Below are 17960 nucleotides of genomic sequence, written 5' to 3' on the forward strand. Positions count from 1 at the left end.
TATAAATTTAGAGTACCCAATTATTTTTCCAATTAAGGGGCAATTTAGCGTGGCCAATCCACCTAACTTGCAAATCTTTGGGTTGTGGGGGTGAAACCCAAACAGACACATGGAGAACGTGCAAACTCCACACGGACAGTGACCCAGGGGCGGGATTCGAACCCGGGTCCCCAGTCCCCTAAGCTATCTATAACTTCTTTGAATAACCTTGAGGTAAAATTTGATCCTTGATCCGATTGTATTTCTGTGGTCCATATCTAGTAAAGAATTTAAGTAACTCCTCCACAATCTTTTTAGCTGTAGTATTATGTACTGGACTGGCCTCTGGAAACCTAGTAGACATATCCATTATAGTCAAAAGATATTGATTCCCACTTTTTGCTTTAGGAAGTGGTCCTACGCAATCAATTAGGACCCTTGTAAAAGGTTCTTCAAATGCTGGAATGGGTATTAAGGGTGCTGGTTTTATCATAGCTTGAGGTTTCCCTATCACTTGACGTGTGTGACATGATTGACAAAATTTAACTACATCTTTATGTAGTCCAGGCCAATAAAAATGATTCTGGATTTTAGCTTGAGTTTTCCTTATTCCCAAATGACCTCCCACTGGTACCTCGTATGCAACTCGCAACACCTCCTTTCTATACCCTACCGGCAATACTACTTGATGAACTTCTGCCCACTTTTCATACGCCTGCATATGTAAAGGTCTCCATTTTCTCATCAAGACATTGCTTTTACGGTAATAACACTGGTATACACACAGATTCCTCTTCTGTGTATGCTTTCTGATACATCCGTTTTATTACTATTATTGCTATATCTTTTTGTTGTAACTCCGCCAATTTTCCTGAACTAAAAATATCCGCCTCACCCTCCACCTCTTAGTGTTCTTTTTCAACCATCTGATCAAAAATCGTTTCTGATAATTGCACTTCAACTTCATCTTCACTCTTCGATTTCTCCTCGTCTTAACCTGTGACTTTGCGACCTTGCTACGACACAATCAGGAAAAATCCCAGGATATTCGTCCTTCAACATTTCAGTCGTCTGATTTTCCATTGGCTTATCAACCACAGTCAGCATCACTCCCACCTGCGATCCAGCTACATCATTACCCAAGATAAACTGTATTCCTGGACAAGATAGTTTCTCTATTACTCCTACTACCACTTCACCACTCTTCACTGGACTTTCCAACCTTACCTTATATAATTGAACACTACTCCTCTCACCCCGAATTCCACATATTACCACCTTTTCTGGCAACAGTCTTCCTAACCTACACAACTCCTCATGTCTTACTATTAAAGATCGACTAGCTCCCGTATCTCTTATTGTGACTTATTTACCTGCTCCTCCTGATACACATGGAGTAGACTTTACCCACACAAGTAAATTCCTTAAAGAGATCTGGCACCTTCTTATCAATCACCTCTTGTTCAGGCTGTACAAGCTTTTGCACCTCCTTCGCTTCACTTGGGTTTTCCTTTACCACTTTAACAAACCCCAGTCTTATCCTGTTTTACCACATCAGCCTTTACATGGCCTAGTTTATTACAGTGAAAACATTTGAAATTTTTCAAACCTCCCTTCTTTTCCACCTTCCTGGATTTATTTTTTAATCTAAGGTACACTCTCCTTATTATCTCCCATCAGATCACTTTTACCACTTGAATATTTCTCATGTCCCCAGTTTCTGTCCCTCACAGGCTGAAACTGATGTCGGAAACCAAGCTTTGATTATGAACTAATTCATAATCATCTGCCATTTCTGCTGCTAACCTCACAGTGTTACTCTGTTTGATCCTTTCAAGGACAAGGTTGAATCAATTTGGGTGGAAATCAGGAATAGTAAGGCGAAAAGGTCACTGATAGGAGTAGTCTATAGGCCACCAAATAGTAACAGGATGGTAGGGCAGGCAATAAGCAATGAAATAACAGATGCATGTAGAAATGGTACAGCGGTTATCATGGGAGATTTTAATCTGCATATCGATTGGTTTAACCAGGTTGGTAAAGGCAGCCTTGAAGAGGAGTTTATAGAATGTGCCCGGGATAATTTCCTGGAACAGTATGTAATGGAACCTACAAGGGAACAAGCGGTCCTAGATCTGGTCCTGTGTAATGAGGCAGGATTGATTAATGATCTCATAGTTCGGGATCCTCTTGGAAGGAGCGAACACAATATGGTGGAATTTAAAATACAGTTGGAGGATGACAAGGTAAAATCAAACACTAGTGTTTTGTGCTTAAACAAAGGAGATTACAATGGGATGAGAGAATAACTAGCTAAGGTAGACTGGGAGCAAAGACTTCATGGTGAAGCAGTTGAGGAACAGTGGAGAACCTTCCGAGCGATCTTTCACAGTGTTCAGAAAAGGTTCATACCGACAAAAAAGAAAGACGGTAGAAAGGGGAAAAATCGACCGTGGATATCCAAGGAGGTGAGGGAGAGTATCAAATTGAAGGAAAAAACATACAAAGTGGCAAAAATTAGCGGGAGGCTAGAGGACTGGGAAGTCTTTAGGGGACAACAGAAAGCTACTAAAAAAGCCATAAAGAAGAGTACGGTAGACTATGAAAGTAAACTGGCTCAGAACATAAAAGCAGATAGTAAAAGCTTCTACAAATATAAGACAAAAAAGAGTGGCTACGGTAAATATTGGTCCTTTGGAAGATGAGAAGGGAGATTTAATAATAGGAGACAGGGAAATGGCTGAGGAGCTGAACAGGTTTTTTGGGGTCAGTCTTCACAGTGGAGGACACAAATAACATGCCAGTGACTGATGGAAATAAAGATATGATAGGTGAGGACCTGGAGATGATTGTAATCACTAAGGAGGCAGTATTGGGCAAGCTAATGGGGCTAAAGGTAGACAAGTCTCCTGGCCCTGATGAGATGCATCCCAGAGTGTTAAAAGAGATGGCTAGGGAAATTGTAAACGCACTAGTGATAATTTATCAAAATTCACTAGGTTCTGGGGTGGTCCCAGAGGATTGGAAAGTAGCAAATGTGACACCACTGTTTAAAAAAGGAGGTCGGCAGAAAGCGGGTAATTATAGGCCGGTAAGCTTAACTTCGGTTGTAGGGAAAATGCTGGAATCTATCATTAAGGAGGAAATAGCGGGGCACCTGGAGGGAAATTGTCCCATTGGGCAGACGCAGCATGGGTTCACAAAGGGTAGGTCATGTCTGACTAATTTGATAGAACTTTTTGAGGACGTTACCAGTGCAGTAGATAACGGGGAGCCAATGGATGTGGTATATCTGGATTTCCAGAAAGCTTTTGACAAGGTGCCACACAAAAGGTTGCTGCATAAACTAAAGATGCATGGCATTGAGGGTAAAGTGGTAGCATGGGTAGAGGATTGGTTAACTAACAGAAAGCAGAGAGTGGGGATAAATGGGTGTTTCTCTGGTTGGCAACCTGTAACTAGTGGGGTCCCTCAAGGGTCAGTGTTGGGCCTGCAGTTGTTCACAATTTACATAGACGATTTGGAGTTGGGGACCAAGTGCAACGTGTCAAAGTTTGCAGACGATACGCAGATGAGTGGTAAAGCAAAAAGTGCCGAGGATACCAGAAGTCTGCAGAAGGATTTGGATAGGTTAGGTGAATGGGCTAGGGTCTGGCAGATGGAATTCAATGTTGCCAAGTGTGAGGCTATCTGTTTTGGGAGGAATAACAGCAGAATGGATTATTATTTAAACGGTAAGATGTTAAAACATGCTGCTGTGCAGAGGGACCTGGGTGTGCTGGTGCATGAGTCGCAAAAAGTTGGTGTGCAGGTGCAACGGGTGATTAAGGCGGCTGATCGAGTTTTGTCTTTCATTGCTAGAGGGATGGAGTTCAAGACTAGTGAGGTTATGCTGCAATTGTATAGGGTATTGGTGAGGCCGCATCTGGAGTAGTGTGTTCAGTTTTGGTCTCCTTACCTGAGAAAGGACATCTTGGCACTGGAGGGAGTGCAGAGGAGATTCACTAGGTTGATCCCAGAGTTGAGGGGATTAGATTATGACGAGAGGTTGAGTAGACTGGGACTGTACTCATTGGAGTTTAGAAGGATGCGGGGGTATCTTATTGAGACATATAAAATTATGAAGGGAATAGATAGGATAGATGCGGGCAGGTTGTTTCCACTGGTCGGGGAAAGCAGAACTAGGGGGCATAGCCTCAAAATAAGGGGAGGTAGATTTAGGACGGAGCGTAGGAGGAACTTCTTCACCCAAAGGGTTGTGAATCTCTGGAATTCCTTGCCCAGTGAAGCAGTTGAGGCTCCTTCTTTAAACGTTTTTAAGAAAAAGATAGATGCCTTTCTAAAGAATAACGGGATTCGGGGATAAGGAGAGTGGAGCTGAGTCCACAAAGATCAGCCATGATCTCATTAAATGGCGGAGCAGGCTCGAGGGGCCAGATGGCCTACTCCTGTTCCTAGTTCTTATGCACGTTTGACCAAATTATTTTCTTAAATGTCTAAACCTTTGTCTGCAAGCTTCAGGCACTAGTTCATATGCACCCAAGGTGGATTTTTTCACCTCCTCATACATCTCAGATACCTCCTCCAGTAGTGATGCAAACACTTCTGCCAGCTTGGTTTGAATCAGTAATACCCAAATGTCCTGTGGCCATTTAATTTGTTTAGCCAATGTCTCAAATTAAATGAAAAAGGCTTCCACCTCCTCCTCGTCAAACCTTGGCAATGCTTGGACATCTTTAAATAGATTCCCACCAAGCCTTCCTGACGCTCTTTCTTACTATCAACCAACTGTACGTTTTCCTTTATGTCTGCCAATTTTAACTGACTGTCATGTTTCATGGCCATTTTCTGAAGTTCAAACTCTCTCTCTATCTTTTTCCCTGATCTGTATTTCTCTTTCTTTTTGTTCTGCTAGGGCTATTCTTTCTTTTCTCCTTTCTTCTCTCTCCTTTTCTTTTTCCTCTCGCGCTCTTTCGTATTCAAGCTGCTTTAATTCTTTCTCATGTTCCATTTGTTTAATTTGTAACTGAACTTTTGCCATTTCCAATGAGTCAAACTGTATCTCAGGCAACTTTAAATGCTTAACCACCGCCATAATTACCTTACCTTTTCGCATTTTGTCAGGTAATTATAGCTGCAATGTTTTTGCCAAATCTAACAGTCTGCTTTTAGTCTCTGTCCATAAGGTACTGCGTGTGACCGTCTCCACCCCCAAAAACATCAGAGCCTCTGAAAGAGCCATTCTGCACAACACACACCCCACTTAAACTAGAATACCACACCTGAAAAGCAACCACAATATGCTCACCCCTCACTGTCTTCAAGTTCACCAAGCCAATCCAACAGATACCTTTATCCCGGAGAACCTTTATCCCGGAGAAGCCCCCAATTTGTTATGGGCCAGGGTTTAAAGAACCCCAAAGTGTATCATGGAGTTCACCTGACCCACAACTTTTAATAGATTGTGGTATGGGGAGCACACGGCCCACTCTACAGATGTGGTATAGCAAAAAGGGAAAAGTATTTTTTTTTAAGCAAAACGATGTTTATTCTATGAACTCAAGTTAACCTTTTTAAAACAGTGAACATCTTAGCAACCATCAATTCAAATACAACCCCCAAAGAATACAAAACTAAGTAATCCTTAATAACTTCCCAAACAACATCCAGAAGACAAAATAAACACCTTTTAACAGAAGCACATCAGGTTTACATTCACTACTGAAAACATTTATAATTCTGAATTCACCAGATGATCAAGAGATAGTCTTTTCATGGCAGAGAGATCAACAGTACACCTGCTCTGTCTGGCTTCAGCTCGAACACTGAAAACAAGACTAAAACACACCCTGCAGCAAACAGCCTAAAACGAAAGTAAAAAGCTGACAGACAACCCAGCTCCATCCACTCTGACATCACTGCAGTAGTAAACACCCATTTCTTAAAGGTACTCTCACATGACAACAGATGCTACCCGACTTGCTGAGTATTTCCTGCATTATATTTTACTGCCTGGTTTGCTGTCCGAGAATTTTTTTCAATGCGAATGGCTGCTTAGCTGTTGTTGGATGCCAGAGATCCCTTATAATCGGTCCCATTCAAACTAAACACAGATAAGGTGAAATAAAAACAAAAAATGCTGCAAATACTCAGCAGGTCTGGTAGCATCACCAGAATTAACGTTTCAAGTCAATGGTGATCCTTGATCTCCATGGTCTGATGAAGGGTAGCCATCGACCTGAAACATTACCTCTGTTCCTCTTCACAGATGCTGCCTGCCCTGCTGAGTATTTCCAGCATCAGCAATATTTTGCTTTTATGCTGGAAAGGTGACATCCATGCCAGAAAGATTACTCGATCTTTGCTGGCAGCTTTCTTCAAGTTCGCCAAACTTAACTTTGCGAAAATAAAGTTTGAGGACGACAACGTTCCCAAAATATTTTTGAACTTAAATTTTGAAAGTCAGCAGGAGTAAAAGGCTTAATTACCAAGGAGAAACTGCAAAGCACACAGCTGCTCATCTACTTGGAGTATTGTGTTTAAATATATCTTTCGTCTTAATTTCGTCAAAATCTGATGGAAGAGTTTTAATATTAATGTCCCAGGTATTCACTCGTAAGTGAGCAAAGTCTGAATAAATTCCTCTACTTGATGGATAAAAGTCATTTTCCATCAAACTATAGATACATAATTTAGAGGGTTTTTAAAAAATGGCATTCTACAATCTATTGTAAAATATTGTCAGTTTCATCCAGAGAACAGTGTGGTTGATCAGAAAAATATAAATCATGAATTGGATTCTTGATTTAAGTTTTTTTTTAAACATTCTGAAGCTTTAATGTTGTAACTAGATCAGAATCAGATTAAAAACAAGGTTCTTCACTGCAATTATATTTGTTCAGGATTTTGAGATGTGTTTATTTGTGTTAAACACGGAGCTACAGAAAATAATTGCCTGTTGAACTACTTTAAGCTAAAGGAATTAAGGTGGTATCACATCAGAAAGTGCTGGAAATACACAGCAGGTCAGGCAGCATCGGTGGAGAGAGAAACGGTTTACATTTTATTATAATAACAATCTTTATTATGGTCACAAGTAGACTTACATTAACACTGCAAAGAAGTTACTGTGAAAATCCCTTTGTCGCCACACACAGCGCCTGTCCGGGTATACCGAGGGAGAACTCGATGTCTAATTCACCTAGCAGCATGTCTTTCGGGACTTGTGGGAGGAACGGAGCAGAAGGAGGAAACCTACGCAGACCGGGAAATCCGCACAGACAGTGACCCAATCCGAGAATCGAACCTGGGACCCTGCACTGTGAAGCGTCAGTGCTAACCACTGTGATAGCGATTTTGGGGTAATTATCAGAAGCGGGGGAAAAATGTAACAGGTGTGGAGCACAGAAGCAGAGAAATTGAGAGACTGGATTTGGAAGAGCAAATGGGAATGGCAGAATAAATTACAGGACAAAGGATGATGATGCAAGGTAAAGGGAGATGGTAATGCAACAAGCAAAGAAACAAAAAATGGGTCTAGACTGGGGGTGGAAGTCCAGAAGGTGTAAAGTGTCTAATCAAAGGATGAAGTGCTGTTCCTTGAGCTTTTGCGAATATCAGTGACCAGTCCAAGAGGCTGAGGATAGAGGTCTAAATGAGAAAGTGGTAGAGAATTAAAATTATGGTCAATCCAAATCGTGAGTTCACACGTGCGGACAGAACTGAAACTATCCACGAAGTGGTCACCAATCTACATTTGGTCTTCCAAATGTAGAGAGGATCACTTCGTGAACAATGAATACAGATGTGGAAGGTAGAAGAAAATCACTTTCAGCTGGAAGCAGTCTTTGGGACCTTGGAATACAAGAGCAGGTGTTGAGTCTCCTGCACTTGCAGGAGAAGGTGCAGTTGATAGGAGAGGGGTTGCTGAGGAGTGGACTCGTGTAGAGAAAGGAACAGTCCATTCGGAATGCTGGATGAGAAGATGCATTTGGTGATAGCATCGAGTTGCAGATGGTGTAAATGGCAAGGATGAAATGGTGGCCGGGGGGTGGGGGGGGTGGTGCAGTCAAGAGGAACGACATCTTGGGTCTCTGCGCGAGGGGAAGGGTTGAGTCGAGAGCTCATGTACAGGAAATGAAATGGACATGATTGAGATCCTGACAACTGCAATGGAGGAGAATCCTCCATCAAGGATTGTCCTGACACCCCCAAATATTCCATGTAAATTAAACAATGACTCACTTGTACTTCTTTCAATATACAGGAAAATGTCCATTATCCAGCATTTTTCAGGAATGGCTTGGGTCACTCTGTGTGTGGAGCCTGCATGTTCTCCCAGTGTCTGTGTGGGTTTCCTCCGGGTGCTCCGGCTTCCTCTCACAAGTTCCGAAAGACGTGGTGTTAGGCAATTTGGACATTCTGAATTCTCCCTCTTTGTACCCGAACAGACGCCGGAATGTGGCGATTAGGGGCTTTTCACAGTAACTTCATCATTGCAGTGTTAATGTAAACCTACTTCTGACACTAATAAAGATTAGCATATTATTAGATTATTGTAAAAATAAAAATTAAAAGATTATTATTATAATAGGAGGTGGTGACAGTATTTCAAATATTCTGGTTAACGAGGTGGGTTTTACATTTTCATCCCATTAGATTGCTGCAGGGTTAGGGCAGCACAGTGGTTAGCACTACTGCCTCACGGTGCCGAGGACCTGGGTCCGATCCCAGCCAGTGTGGAGTTTGCACATTCTCCCCATGTCTGAGTGGGTCTCAACACAAAAAAAAGATGTTCAGAATAGGTGGATTGGCCATGCTAAATTGCCCCTTAATTGCAAAAAAATAATTGGGCACTCTTAAAAAAAGAATGCTTGAGGGTGGTTCCGCAGGTGCCGAGGTCACACGAGTAGTTCAGGAGCTGCGTAACAGTGGAAGGCCAAGACCGAAGATAGGGCTGGGTGCCAATAAAAACCCGTGTATGTGACATCTCCAGTCAAAAAAAACCCAGAACCAACCCCAGAATTTCAGTTAATAGAAAATTCCAGTTGGGAGAATGCCAATTAAAAAGAAATGTGACTGTAGTGTGCTCACAATCCAATCTTACTCTACATTGGGGAAAGCAAACATAGATTGGACGACTGCTTTGTGGAACATCTCAGTGTGACCTCGAGCTTCCCCTCACCGGTTACACAGTAGCACAGTGGTTAGCATTGGTGATTTGTAGCCACGTAAAATGGCCGATTCTCGATTAGAATGGTCAAACCCCGATTTAAAATGGCGAGCGAAAGAGGCTGATGGGAAAATCAGCCAACAGGACTCAAACGGACAGCTGCAGGTAAAACAGTGTATTCGCCTCTGGGAAAGTCAGTCCAGACCGATACCTGCAGCCATCAACATCACAACAACCCAGCCATCTGCATTTTAATCAGCCAACCCCGGGAACAATTGCTACAAATTAGCAATTGAAAGCCGACCCAGACCTTTTGGCGCCAGCAGGGGCTAACACAAAGAAAGGTAAACGTCCACGCCCCGATCAAGGAATCGCCCCATTATTGGAGCATATCGAACCAAGTGATTGGGACCAAGTCCAATCACTTGGAACTACGAGGTTCTCCACGAGAACTCGAGAGGCTGGAAGCCCCTGGGGACTATAAGAATAAGGGCCAAGTTCAAATCGACCCTTCTTCTCCTGCTAGCAACCTTCGAGATCCTTCGACAAAGAAAACTGTAAGTGTTACTCCAGCAATCGCTACCAGATAGGCGCTCCTGATTATCGGCTTGTACCAGCTTTTGAATCCCGCAGGCTCAGAACCAATTTGAAAGACCATTCGTTTCCCTGACCTGGTGGGCCATTTCCAAAGTTAAGTATTGGCCTTTTGTGGTAGGTAGTAGTCTAGAAGTATGATTATTGCATAAGTATTTATTGCTGTAAATAATAAATGAGTGTTGATTTAACTCTTACTAAGCGGTGTGTTGCATTATTAATCATTACTTGGACTTGAACCACGTTGCAGTATCAGAAAGATACCTGGCGACTCATGAGCAAAGGTGACAGAATAAGAATAAAGTAAACTAAGGCTAAAACGAGCAACAGATTTATAGCGCCAGGGACATGGGTTTGATTCCCAGTTTGGGTCACTGTCTGTGTGGGTTTCCTCCGGGTGCTCTGGTTTTCTCCCACAGGTCCCGAAAGACATGGCGGAGTGTGGCGACTCGGGGCTTTTCACAGTAACTTCATTGCAGTGTTTTATTTAAATAAAGTTAGAGTACCCAATTATTTTTTTTCAATTACGGAGCAATTTAGCGTGACTAATCCACCTACCCTGCGCATCTTTGGGTTAGGAGGGTGAAACCCACGCAGACACGGGAAGAATGTGCAAACTCCACACGGACAGTGACCCAGGGCCGGGATTCGAATCCAGGTCCTCAGCGCTGTAGGCAGCAGTGCTTACCACCACATGCCACCCTTTCATTGCAGTGTTAATGTAAGCCTACTTGTGACACTAATAAAGATTTAAATTTTCTCGTCAACTCCCACTTTGTTCTCAGCTTCCAACACTGTCCCGAGGAAGCTCAACCTAACTCTCTAACAGCACCTCAATTTTTAGCTCGACAGTCTTCCAGACTCAGTTTAACAATTTCAGACCATAGCTGCTAGCCCCATGTTTTTTAGGTCAGTCACTGTCAGCGATGTTTTTTTTCTATACCCATTTACACCTCCGCTTGCACGCTTTCCTTGTTTTCTCCTTTTGCCTTGCAACATCATCCTTTTCTATATTTTAATCTCTCCCGCCATTCTTCCCATCAGACTCCCTTTTGTTCTCCCCGATCCCTTCCCACCCCTTTCTCTGGGTTTATATGAGCTTAAAAACATTACCACATTACAAATCTTGTTTTTTTTCCAACTTAGAGTACCCAATTATTTATTTATTCCAAGGGGCAATTTAGCATGGCCAATCCACCTAACCTGCATGTCTTTGGGTTGTGGGGGTGAAACCCACGCAGACACGGGGAAAATGTTCAAACGCCACACGGCAGTGACCCAGGGCCGGGATTCGAACCTGGGTCCTCAGCGCTGCAGTCCCAGTGCTCACCAGTGTACCACGTGCTGCCCCACACATTACAAATCTGATAAACTGAATCCTGCACCTACAAAATTTTGCTTTGGAATCACAGTAAACTGGACTTGTTGATTGCCTTCTATGTCACTGAGCAAATTCTCAATTTTACTATTACTGAAAACTGACAGGGGTGGGTGTGGCATGCAGAGACCAGCGCATACCTGCATTATTAGGGCACAGTGGTTAGCACTGCTGCCTGACACCACCAGGGGCCCGGGGTCAATTCCTGCACTTTCTCCCAGTCTGCGCCTGGGTTTCCTCCGGTGCTCCGATTTCCTCCAACATTCCAAAGATGTGCAGGTTAGGTGGATTGGCCATGATGAAATTGCCCGTTAGTGTTCGGGGATTTACAGGCTAGGTAAGGTTATGGTGTTAAGGGGATAGGGCGGAACAGTGGAGTTGAGCACTCTTTCAGAGGGTTTGTGGACTCGATGGGTCGAATGGCCTCCTTCTGCGCCGTGGGGATTCCACGTTCTACTCTATGCTCTAAGCAACCACACAAAAATTGATCTAGGGCAGCATGGTGGCGCAGTGGTTAACACTGCTGCCTACGTGCCGAGGACCCGGGTTTGATCCCGGCCCTAGGTCACTGTCCGTTTGGAGTTTACACATTCTCTCCGTGTTTGCGTGAGTCTCACCCCAACAACCCCAAATGTGCACGGTAGTGAATTAGCCAAGCTAAATGAAATGAAATGAAATGAAAATGAAAATCGCTTGTCACAAGTAGGCTTCAAATGAAGTTACTGTGAAAAGCCCCTCGTCGCCACATTCCGGCGCCTGTTCAGGGAGGCTGTTACGGGAATCGAACCGTGCTGCTGGCCTGCCTTGGTCTGCTTTCAAAGCCAGCGATTTAGCCCGGTGCTTAAATCGCCCCTAAATTGGGGGGGGAAAAAAGAACTGGGTACTCTTAATTTTTTTATTTTTTTTTAATGAAACCTGGCATTTGTGGATCAGCAGCCTTTTATATACCTTGTCCAATTTACCTTCTGTGGAAGTCAAATCAATCGGTTACCATTTAGTTTAACTTCTACTGCCGGGAGTAAAACTAGCTTTTTGCGTTTGAAATGAAAATCGCTTATTGTCACAAGTAGGCTTCAACTGAAGTTACTGTGAAAAGCCCCTAGTCGCCACATTCCAGCGCCTGTTCAGGGAGTTTTTAGTAGTATCTTATGTGTATGGATTTACCAAACCTTGGTGCTCAAAGATCATGAATCATGAAGTAAACGAGGAGCAATGACTAATGGAACAGATACAGGTCTTTCTTCTTTTGAACGATATAAAGCTGTAAAACAACTTAAATTCAATTTATACACCGGGTTAGAATTCCTCATCAGTAGGGCAGCACAGTGGCGCAGTGGTTAGCACTGCTGTCTCACAGTGCAGAGGACCCGGTATGATCCCAGCCCCGGGTCACTATCTGTGTGTAGTTTGCACAGTCTCCCCTGTCTGCATGAGTTTCACCCTCACAATCCAAAAAAAGGTATGCAGGGTAGGTGAATTGGCCACACCAAATTGCCCCTTAATTGGGAAAAAAAAAAATTGGGTACTCTAAATTTATATTTAAAAAAAAGAATTCCTCATCAGTAAGTTGACATTCAATTATAGTACAACACCCAACTCTTTCCCTTTCCGAAGTTTAATGTAACGTCTTCTCTGTCAAGCCACTACACAGGCAATGTAGCAGTCACCATACTTCAACGACCGCAAGATGCTTCAAGACATTGAGTTTGTGAAAGATATTACATTAACTCAAGTCCATCAGAAAAATGCATCTGTGCAACGATACTGAGTGCAAAGTAAAAACGACCTCTTGGCGGCACGTGGTACAATGGTTAGCATTGCTGCCTACAGCGCTGATGACCCGGGTTCGAATCCCAGCCCTGGGTCACTATCCGTGTGGAGTTTGCACATTTTTCCCGTGTCTGCGTGGGTTCACCCCCACAACCCAAAAATGTGCAGGTTAGGTGTTTTGGCCACGCTAAATTGCCCCTTAATTGGAAAAAATTATTGGGTACTCTAAAAAAAAAATTAATAACTACCTCAATGTATGCATCCATACAATATGTAGATAGGAGACATAATAATATTACATTAGTCTGGTGGAAGTGAAATAATTGCCTGTTGAATGTCATTTACTAAACAAGGCATGCAAGCATAATCGGGAATCCAAGCAAAGTTAGAAAGCACAAAATCGTATTAACAATTTGAACTGTTCGTGGGGCAGCAAGGTGACGCAGTGGTTAGTACTGCTGCCAAAGACGTTGAGGACGCGGGTTCAATCCCGGCCCCAGGTCACTGCCTGTGTGGAGTTTGCACATTCTCTCCGTGACTTTGTGGGTGTCACCTTCACAACCAAAGATGTGCAGGTTAGGTGGCTTGGTCACACTAAATTGCCCCTTAATTGGGAAAAAAAATAATTAGGTACTCTTAAAAAAATTTGAACTCAGAATTTAAGGTTACAGTGTTTAATGACCATCCACCAGGCCAAGCCAGGTTCTGGTGTCCACAAAAGAATATCCTCAATCAGTGGTGATCCAATTTTCAGCATTTAAAAAAGTGTCATATGTTGGTCTGCCATTATGTAATTGCAACAAATTTAAATGCAGGCTTTTGATTGGCCATCTCCTCCTTCCAGCCAATTAGAAATCAAGTGAATGAAGCCATATTTGATACTTGCTCTAGTATGCAAAATGGTTGGAGGAAACCACAAAGAGGACAAAAAGGGATAAGAGTTAAGATTAATGTAGAAATTTGATTACAGATACATTACGTAGGGTATTAAATTGCCACTTGGTATCGAGCAAGAGAGAGAGAGAGAGAGAGAGAGACACACACACAGCTATCAACATGAATACAAGAAACATTAATCAAGACTTCCACAATATTCCTGGGAAAATTGTGTCCTGTTAGCAAAAGCTCACATCAAATTATTTAAGGGATGGTGTTATGATAAAATGCCTCATAAGGCCCACTAAGCATGTTTCATGCCTACACACAAGTATGCATAAGATTACCAACAGCATCTGGTTTGACAGATTAAATAAAATTTACAAATAGAACAGCAGTGAAAAAGTTTGCATTGCTGAACAATTCCAGAGCTGAATATTCACAATAAGGAACTAAATACAACTTGCAGTCTCAGTATCAGCAAACACTCATATCGGTACACGAGTTCACCCTGAACTATCCCAGAACAGACTTCAATCCCAACTCAAAATGAACAAAACTATTGCATCAGTTTAACTTTTCCAGCTCCTATCAATAGTGTGGCCTCTATCAAATTCAAATTTGTGTTGAACGATGGACAATTGTGTGCCATGATCTCATCATCATTGTCTTGGAAAACAGACTGTCCAAATTAATTTTATTTTAAGACCCTTACAGCCTGTAGAGGAATCCTGTATTAGCTGGATAGGTTCAAACGTTCAAACGCAAGTACCAACACATAAAAAAATGTATTTTAAGTATTGTAACAATGGTCAAAACATCTAACCAGCAGCACATTTTATTTTGAATTTTATTAAGAATATTTTAGCAACACCTGTTCTAAATTTAAATCTGAGAAATTTTGGATTCAAGAACAAGGAATGAAAGTTGAAAGTCTACTTGTCCAATTTCACTAATTTAAAATGGCTGAAATTTAATTCAGCATCTGTGGCCTCACAAAGATTGTACAATGTAGAAGCTAAATGTCAAAACAAATGTCTGAAGTGCATGATCCAAGATGTAGAGAATAGAAGGTAAAGTGGGTAGATTTAAATAGCAATGGCCATTTCCACCAGTTACAATGGAGAGTGTTACCCAAATAATATGGAGATTTTAAAATTAGTTTACATGGTACTGCTCAAGATTGCCGAATGTAAATTTACAACTTTACTATCCAAAGTTTAAAATCGGATTCAATAACATTATGTCAAACAGGCTGAGGTAATAACTTAGGTATATTACTCATCCGCACGATAGTTTGACATAAATGAAACCAAGAGCAGTTAACCATAAACCTCTTGAAACACAACTCAGTATTGTGATAAGCTTCTGTAAAATCACCCAGCTATAGCAGAATGGTCAATCACAATGAATTATTATTTGTGATTTAAAGTTTCAACAGCTCCAAAAGACTATCTAGAACCACTCCCTCATTACCTGACAAACAAGATAGCAATTGAACCTTTAACGCGTTAGATGAGGGGAAGGAACTTTTCAAATAAATAAGACTAGGAAATCATTACGGGGGGGGGGGGGGGGGGAAGAGAATGGGAACTTTGAACGTTTTGCTGATTAACCCAACCTAGGTCCTACAGATATTTGGGCAAGCCAGGAGTTCAGAATGCATCCATGTAACAGGCCCCCCTTTTGGTCTAGTTGCCAGTGCCTGCGAAGCGGAGTCACCAGCCCGCGGTTCGGAGGCTGTACAACAGGCAGGCAACAGCAAGAAGCACAGCAAAGTTTGAAGCCGCCACTCACCTTCCCGGCTCAACCGCATGACCTCCCGGTTTTTCCCGCACTCCTTAAAAGTTTCTTCCAATTCGGTGCCTGTGTAACAATTGGACACATCAGTCAGTCAGTCACTGAGTTACACTTGCCTGCCTTGCCTGCGCCAAGTCGGCGCACAAACATCCCAGGCCCGCTCGTCACTCGCCGCTAAAAGTGTTTTCTAAGGTTAAAGAGCGCTCTGGGCTCACCGTCCGCCCCGTGCTGTTTGGCGGCATCGATCCAGTGGGTCCAGGGCTGTCCCGCCAGCGCCTCCGGACTCGGTAGTCTCCTCTCCACAGTCGCCATTGCTGATCCTTCTTGCTGCCCGGCCGCGCTTCGGGCCGCGCTGACGTCAGCCTCGGCCGTTTCCGCCATCTTTTCGCTACATTGTGGCAGGGATTTACCCCCCCTCCCCCTTAACTGGAGTTCCCATCCCTTTAACAGGAGGCGCTGCCGCCACTCAGCAACGTTGTGGCAAGTTCTCTCGCCCCTCTGCAACTTCTCAACAAGACAGCTGACAAACTAATGTACCAACCACACAAAGACAGACAATCTCAGCGGGTCTGACAGCATCTGTACAGAGAGGGACAGAGCTAGCGTTTCGAGCCTGGATGACACTTCGCCAGACCTAACTAATGTGCTAACGTATCCTGCTGAGTTCATCCAGCAGTTACTGTATTTTTATTACTAGCCAATTCCCGGCCTGACTGGGAGCAGATTCAAGTGCAACCTTAAAACTGCCAATTGAATAAAGATTTGTAGGAGTATTTTTGCACGGTTTTAGGGATAAGAGTAGGGCAAATTGTAAAAACTCGTTCGAAAAACCAGCACAGACACAATGGGCCAAGTGGCCTCCTGTGTTGTGTCATTCTATAACTTAATTTAATAATCTTTATTGTCAAAAGTAGGCTTACATTAAGACTGCAACGAAGTTACCGTGAAACGCCCCTAGTTGCTACACTCCGGCATACACAGAGGGATAATTCAGATTGTCCAAATTACCTAACAGCATGGGAGGGATTCTCTAAGCTGAGTGTCCACGCCATCGTAAACGCCATCGCGTTTTACGACGGCATGAACAGGCCGACCCAACGACTAATTCTGGCCCGCCAAAGAGGCCAGCACGGCACTGGAGCTCCAGCTGCTGATCCCAGCGTGAACTGGGCGCCGCGGGATCTGTGCATGCGCAGTGGCACCGGCGCTAACGACAGTGGCGCCAGCGCCAACGCACACATGCGCAGTGCCTTCCTTCAACGCGCCGGCCCCAACGCAACATGGGTCAGGACTACAGGGGCCGGCGCAGAAGAAACGAGGCCCCCAGCCAGTGAGGCAGGCCTGCCGATTGGTGGGACCCAATCGCGGGCCAGGCCACATCGGAGGGCCCCCCCCCCCCCGGGGTCGGACGCCCCCTCTCCTCCCCCTCCCCCACAAGCCGCCCCTGACCCTTCCACGCTGAGTTCCCGCCGGCTGTGAGGTGTGGATGGCGCCGGCGCGACTCTGCATTTTCACAACGGCTGCTCGGTCCATCCCGGGCCGAGAATCGGCAGAACGGCTGCGTAGAGCACCCCCGACCGACACCGCGCCAACCATGCCGCGCCAATGGCACCGTCTGTGGAGAATCGCGTGCCAGCGTCAGGGCGGCGTGGCGCGATTCGCACCAGTCACGGGGATTCTCCGGCCCAGCCCCAGGCTGAGAGAATCCCGCCCCATGTCTTTCAGGACTTGTGGGAGGAAATCGGAGCACCGGGAGGAAACCCACTAGCTGGGTACTTGAATCCAATCCCATAGAATCCCTACAGTGCAGCAGGAGGCCATTCTGCCCATCGAATCTGCACTGACTCATCAAAGGTGCACCCCATCTACGCCCATTCCTCCACCCTATTCCTTTAACCCCACCTAACCTGCATGTCTTGGACACTAAGGAGCAATTAAACATGACCTGCATATCTTTGGACTGTGGGAGAAAACCAGAGCACCCGAGGAAACCCACACAGACACGGGGAGAAAGTGCAAACTCCACACAGTCACCCAATGTCAGAATCAAAACCAGGTCCCTGGTGCTGTGAGGCAGCAGTGCTAACCACTGTGCCGCATGCCACCCAACTGAATGGGCTCTTGATGCTGTCCCACATTGGATGATAACTCATTCGTTGGTTGGGGGTGGGAGGGAAGAGGTTCTTGTGCAGCGGCAGTGTTCCCCATCTCTGAGCCAGGTTAAAGTTCCACTTCAGGACTTGATAGCCACTGAAGGTGCATCCATAGAAGGTTGAGCAGTTTGATTATCAACTTGTAAATCTTTCCAACATGCCTAATAGTAAATGGTATGAGCAGGAGACTCTCCTGGTCAGCCATCCGAGAGTGGTGTTTTGGGGCAGCACGGTAGCA

General features: G+C 44.2%; 2 protein-coding genes across 2 annotated transcripts in view; one reads left to right on the forward strand and one right to left on the reverse strand.

The window, feature by feature from the left end:
• Positions 1–15961, reverse strand: part of atxn7 (ataxin 7) — a 213977-nt gene extending 198016 nt beyond the window's left edge. Inside the window, exons 1-2 of the mRNA XM_072472337.1 lie at positions 15785–15961; positions 15567–15635 (exon numbers count right to left, since the gene is read on the reverse strand). Of these exons, the coding sequence (XP_072328438.1) occupies positions 15567–15635; positions 15785–15950 (235 nt within the window). The 5' untranslated portion in view covers positions 15951–15961. The remainder of the gene's footprint in view (positions 1–15566; positions 15636–15784) is intronic.
• The window catches only part of thoc7 (THO complex 7), a 460501-nt gene that overhangs the window by 291300 nt on the left and 151241 nt on the right, over positions 1–17960 (forward strand). The gene's annotated exons all lie outside the window — the stretch shown is intronic.

The sequence above is a fragment of the Scyliorhinus torazame genome, chromosome 13 (assembly GCF_047496885.1).
Source record: "Scyliorhinus torazame isolate Kashiwa2021f chromosome 13, sScyTor2.1, whole genome shotgun sequence".
Lineage (NCBI taxonomy): Eukaryota > Metazoa > Chordata > Chondrichthyes > Carcharhiniformes > Scyliorhinidae > Scyliorhinus > Scyliorhinus torazame.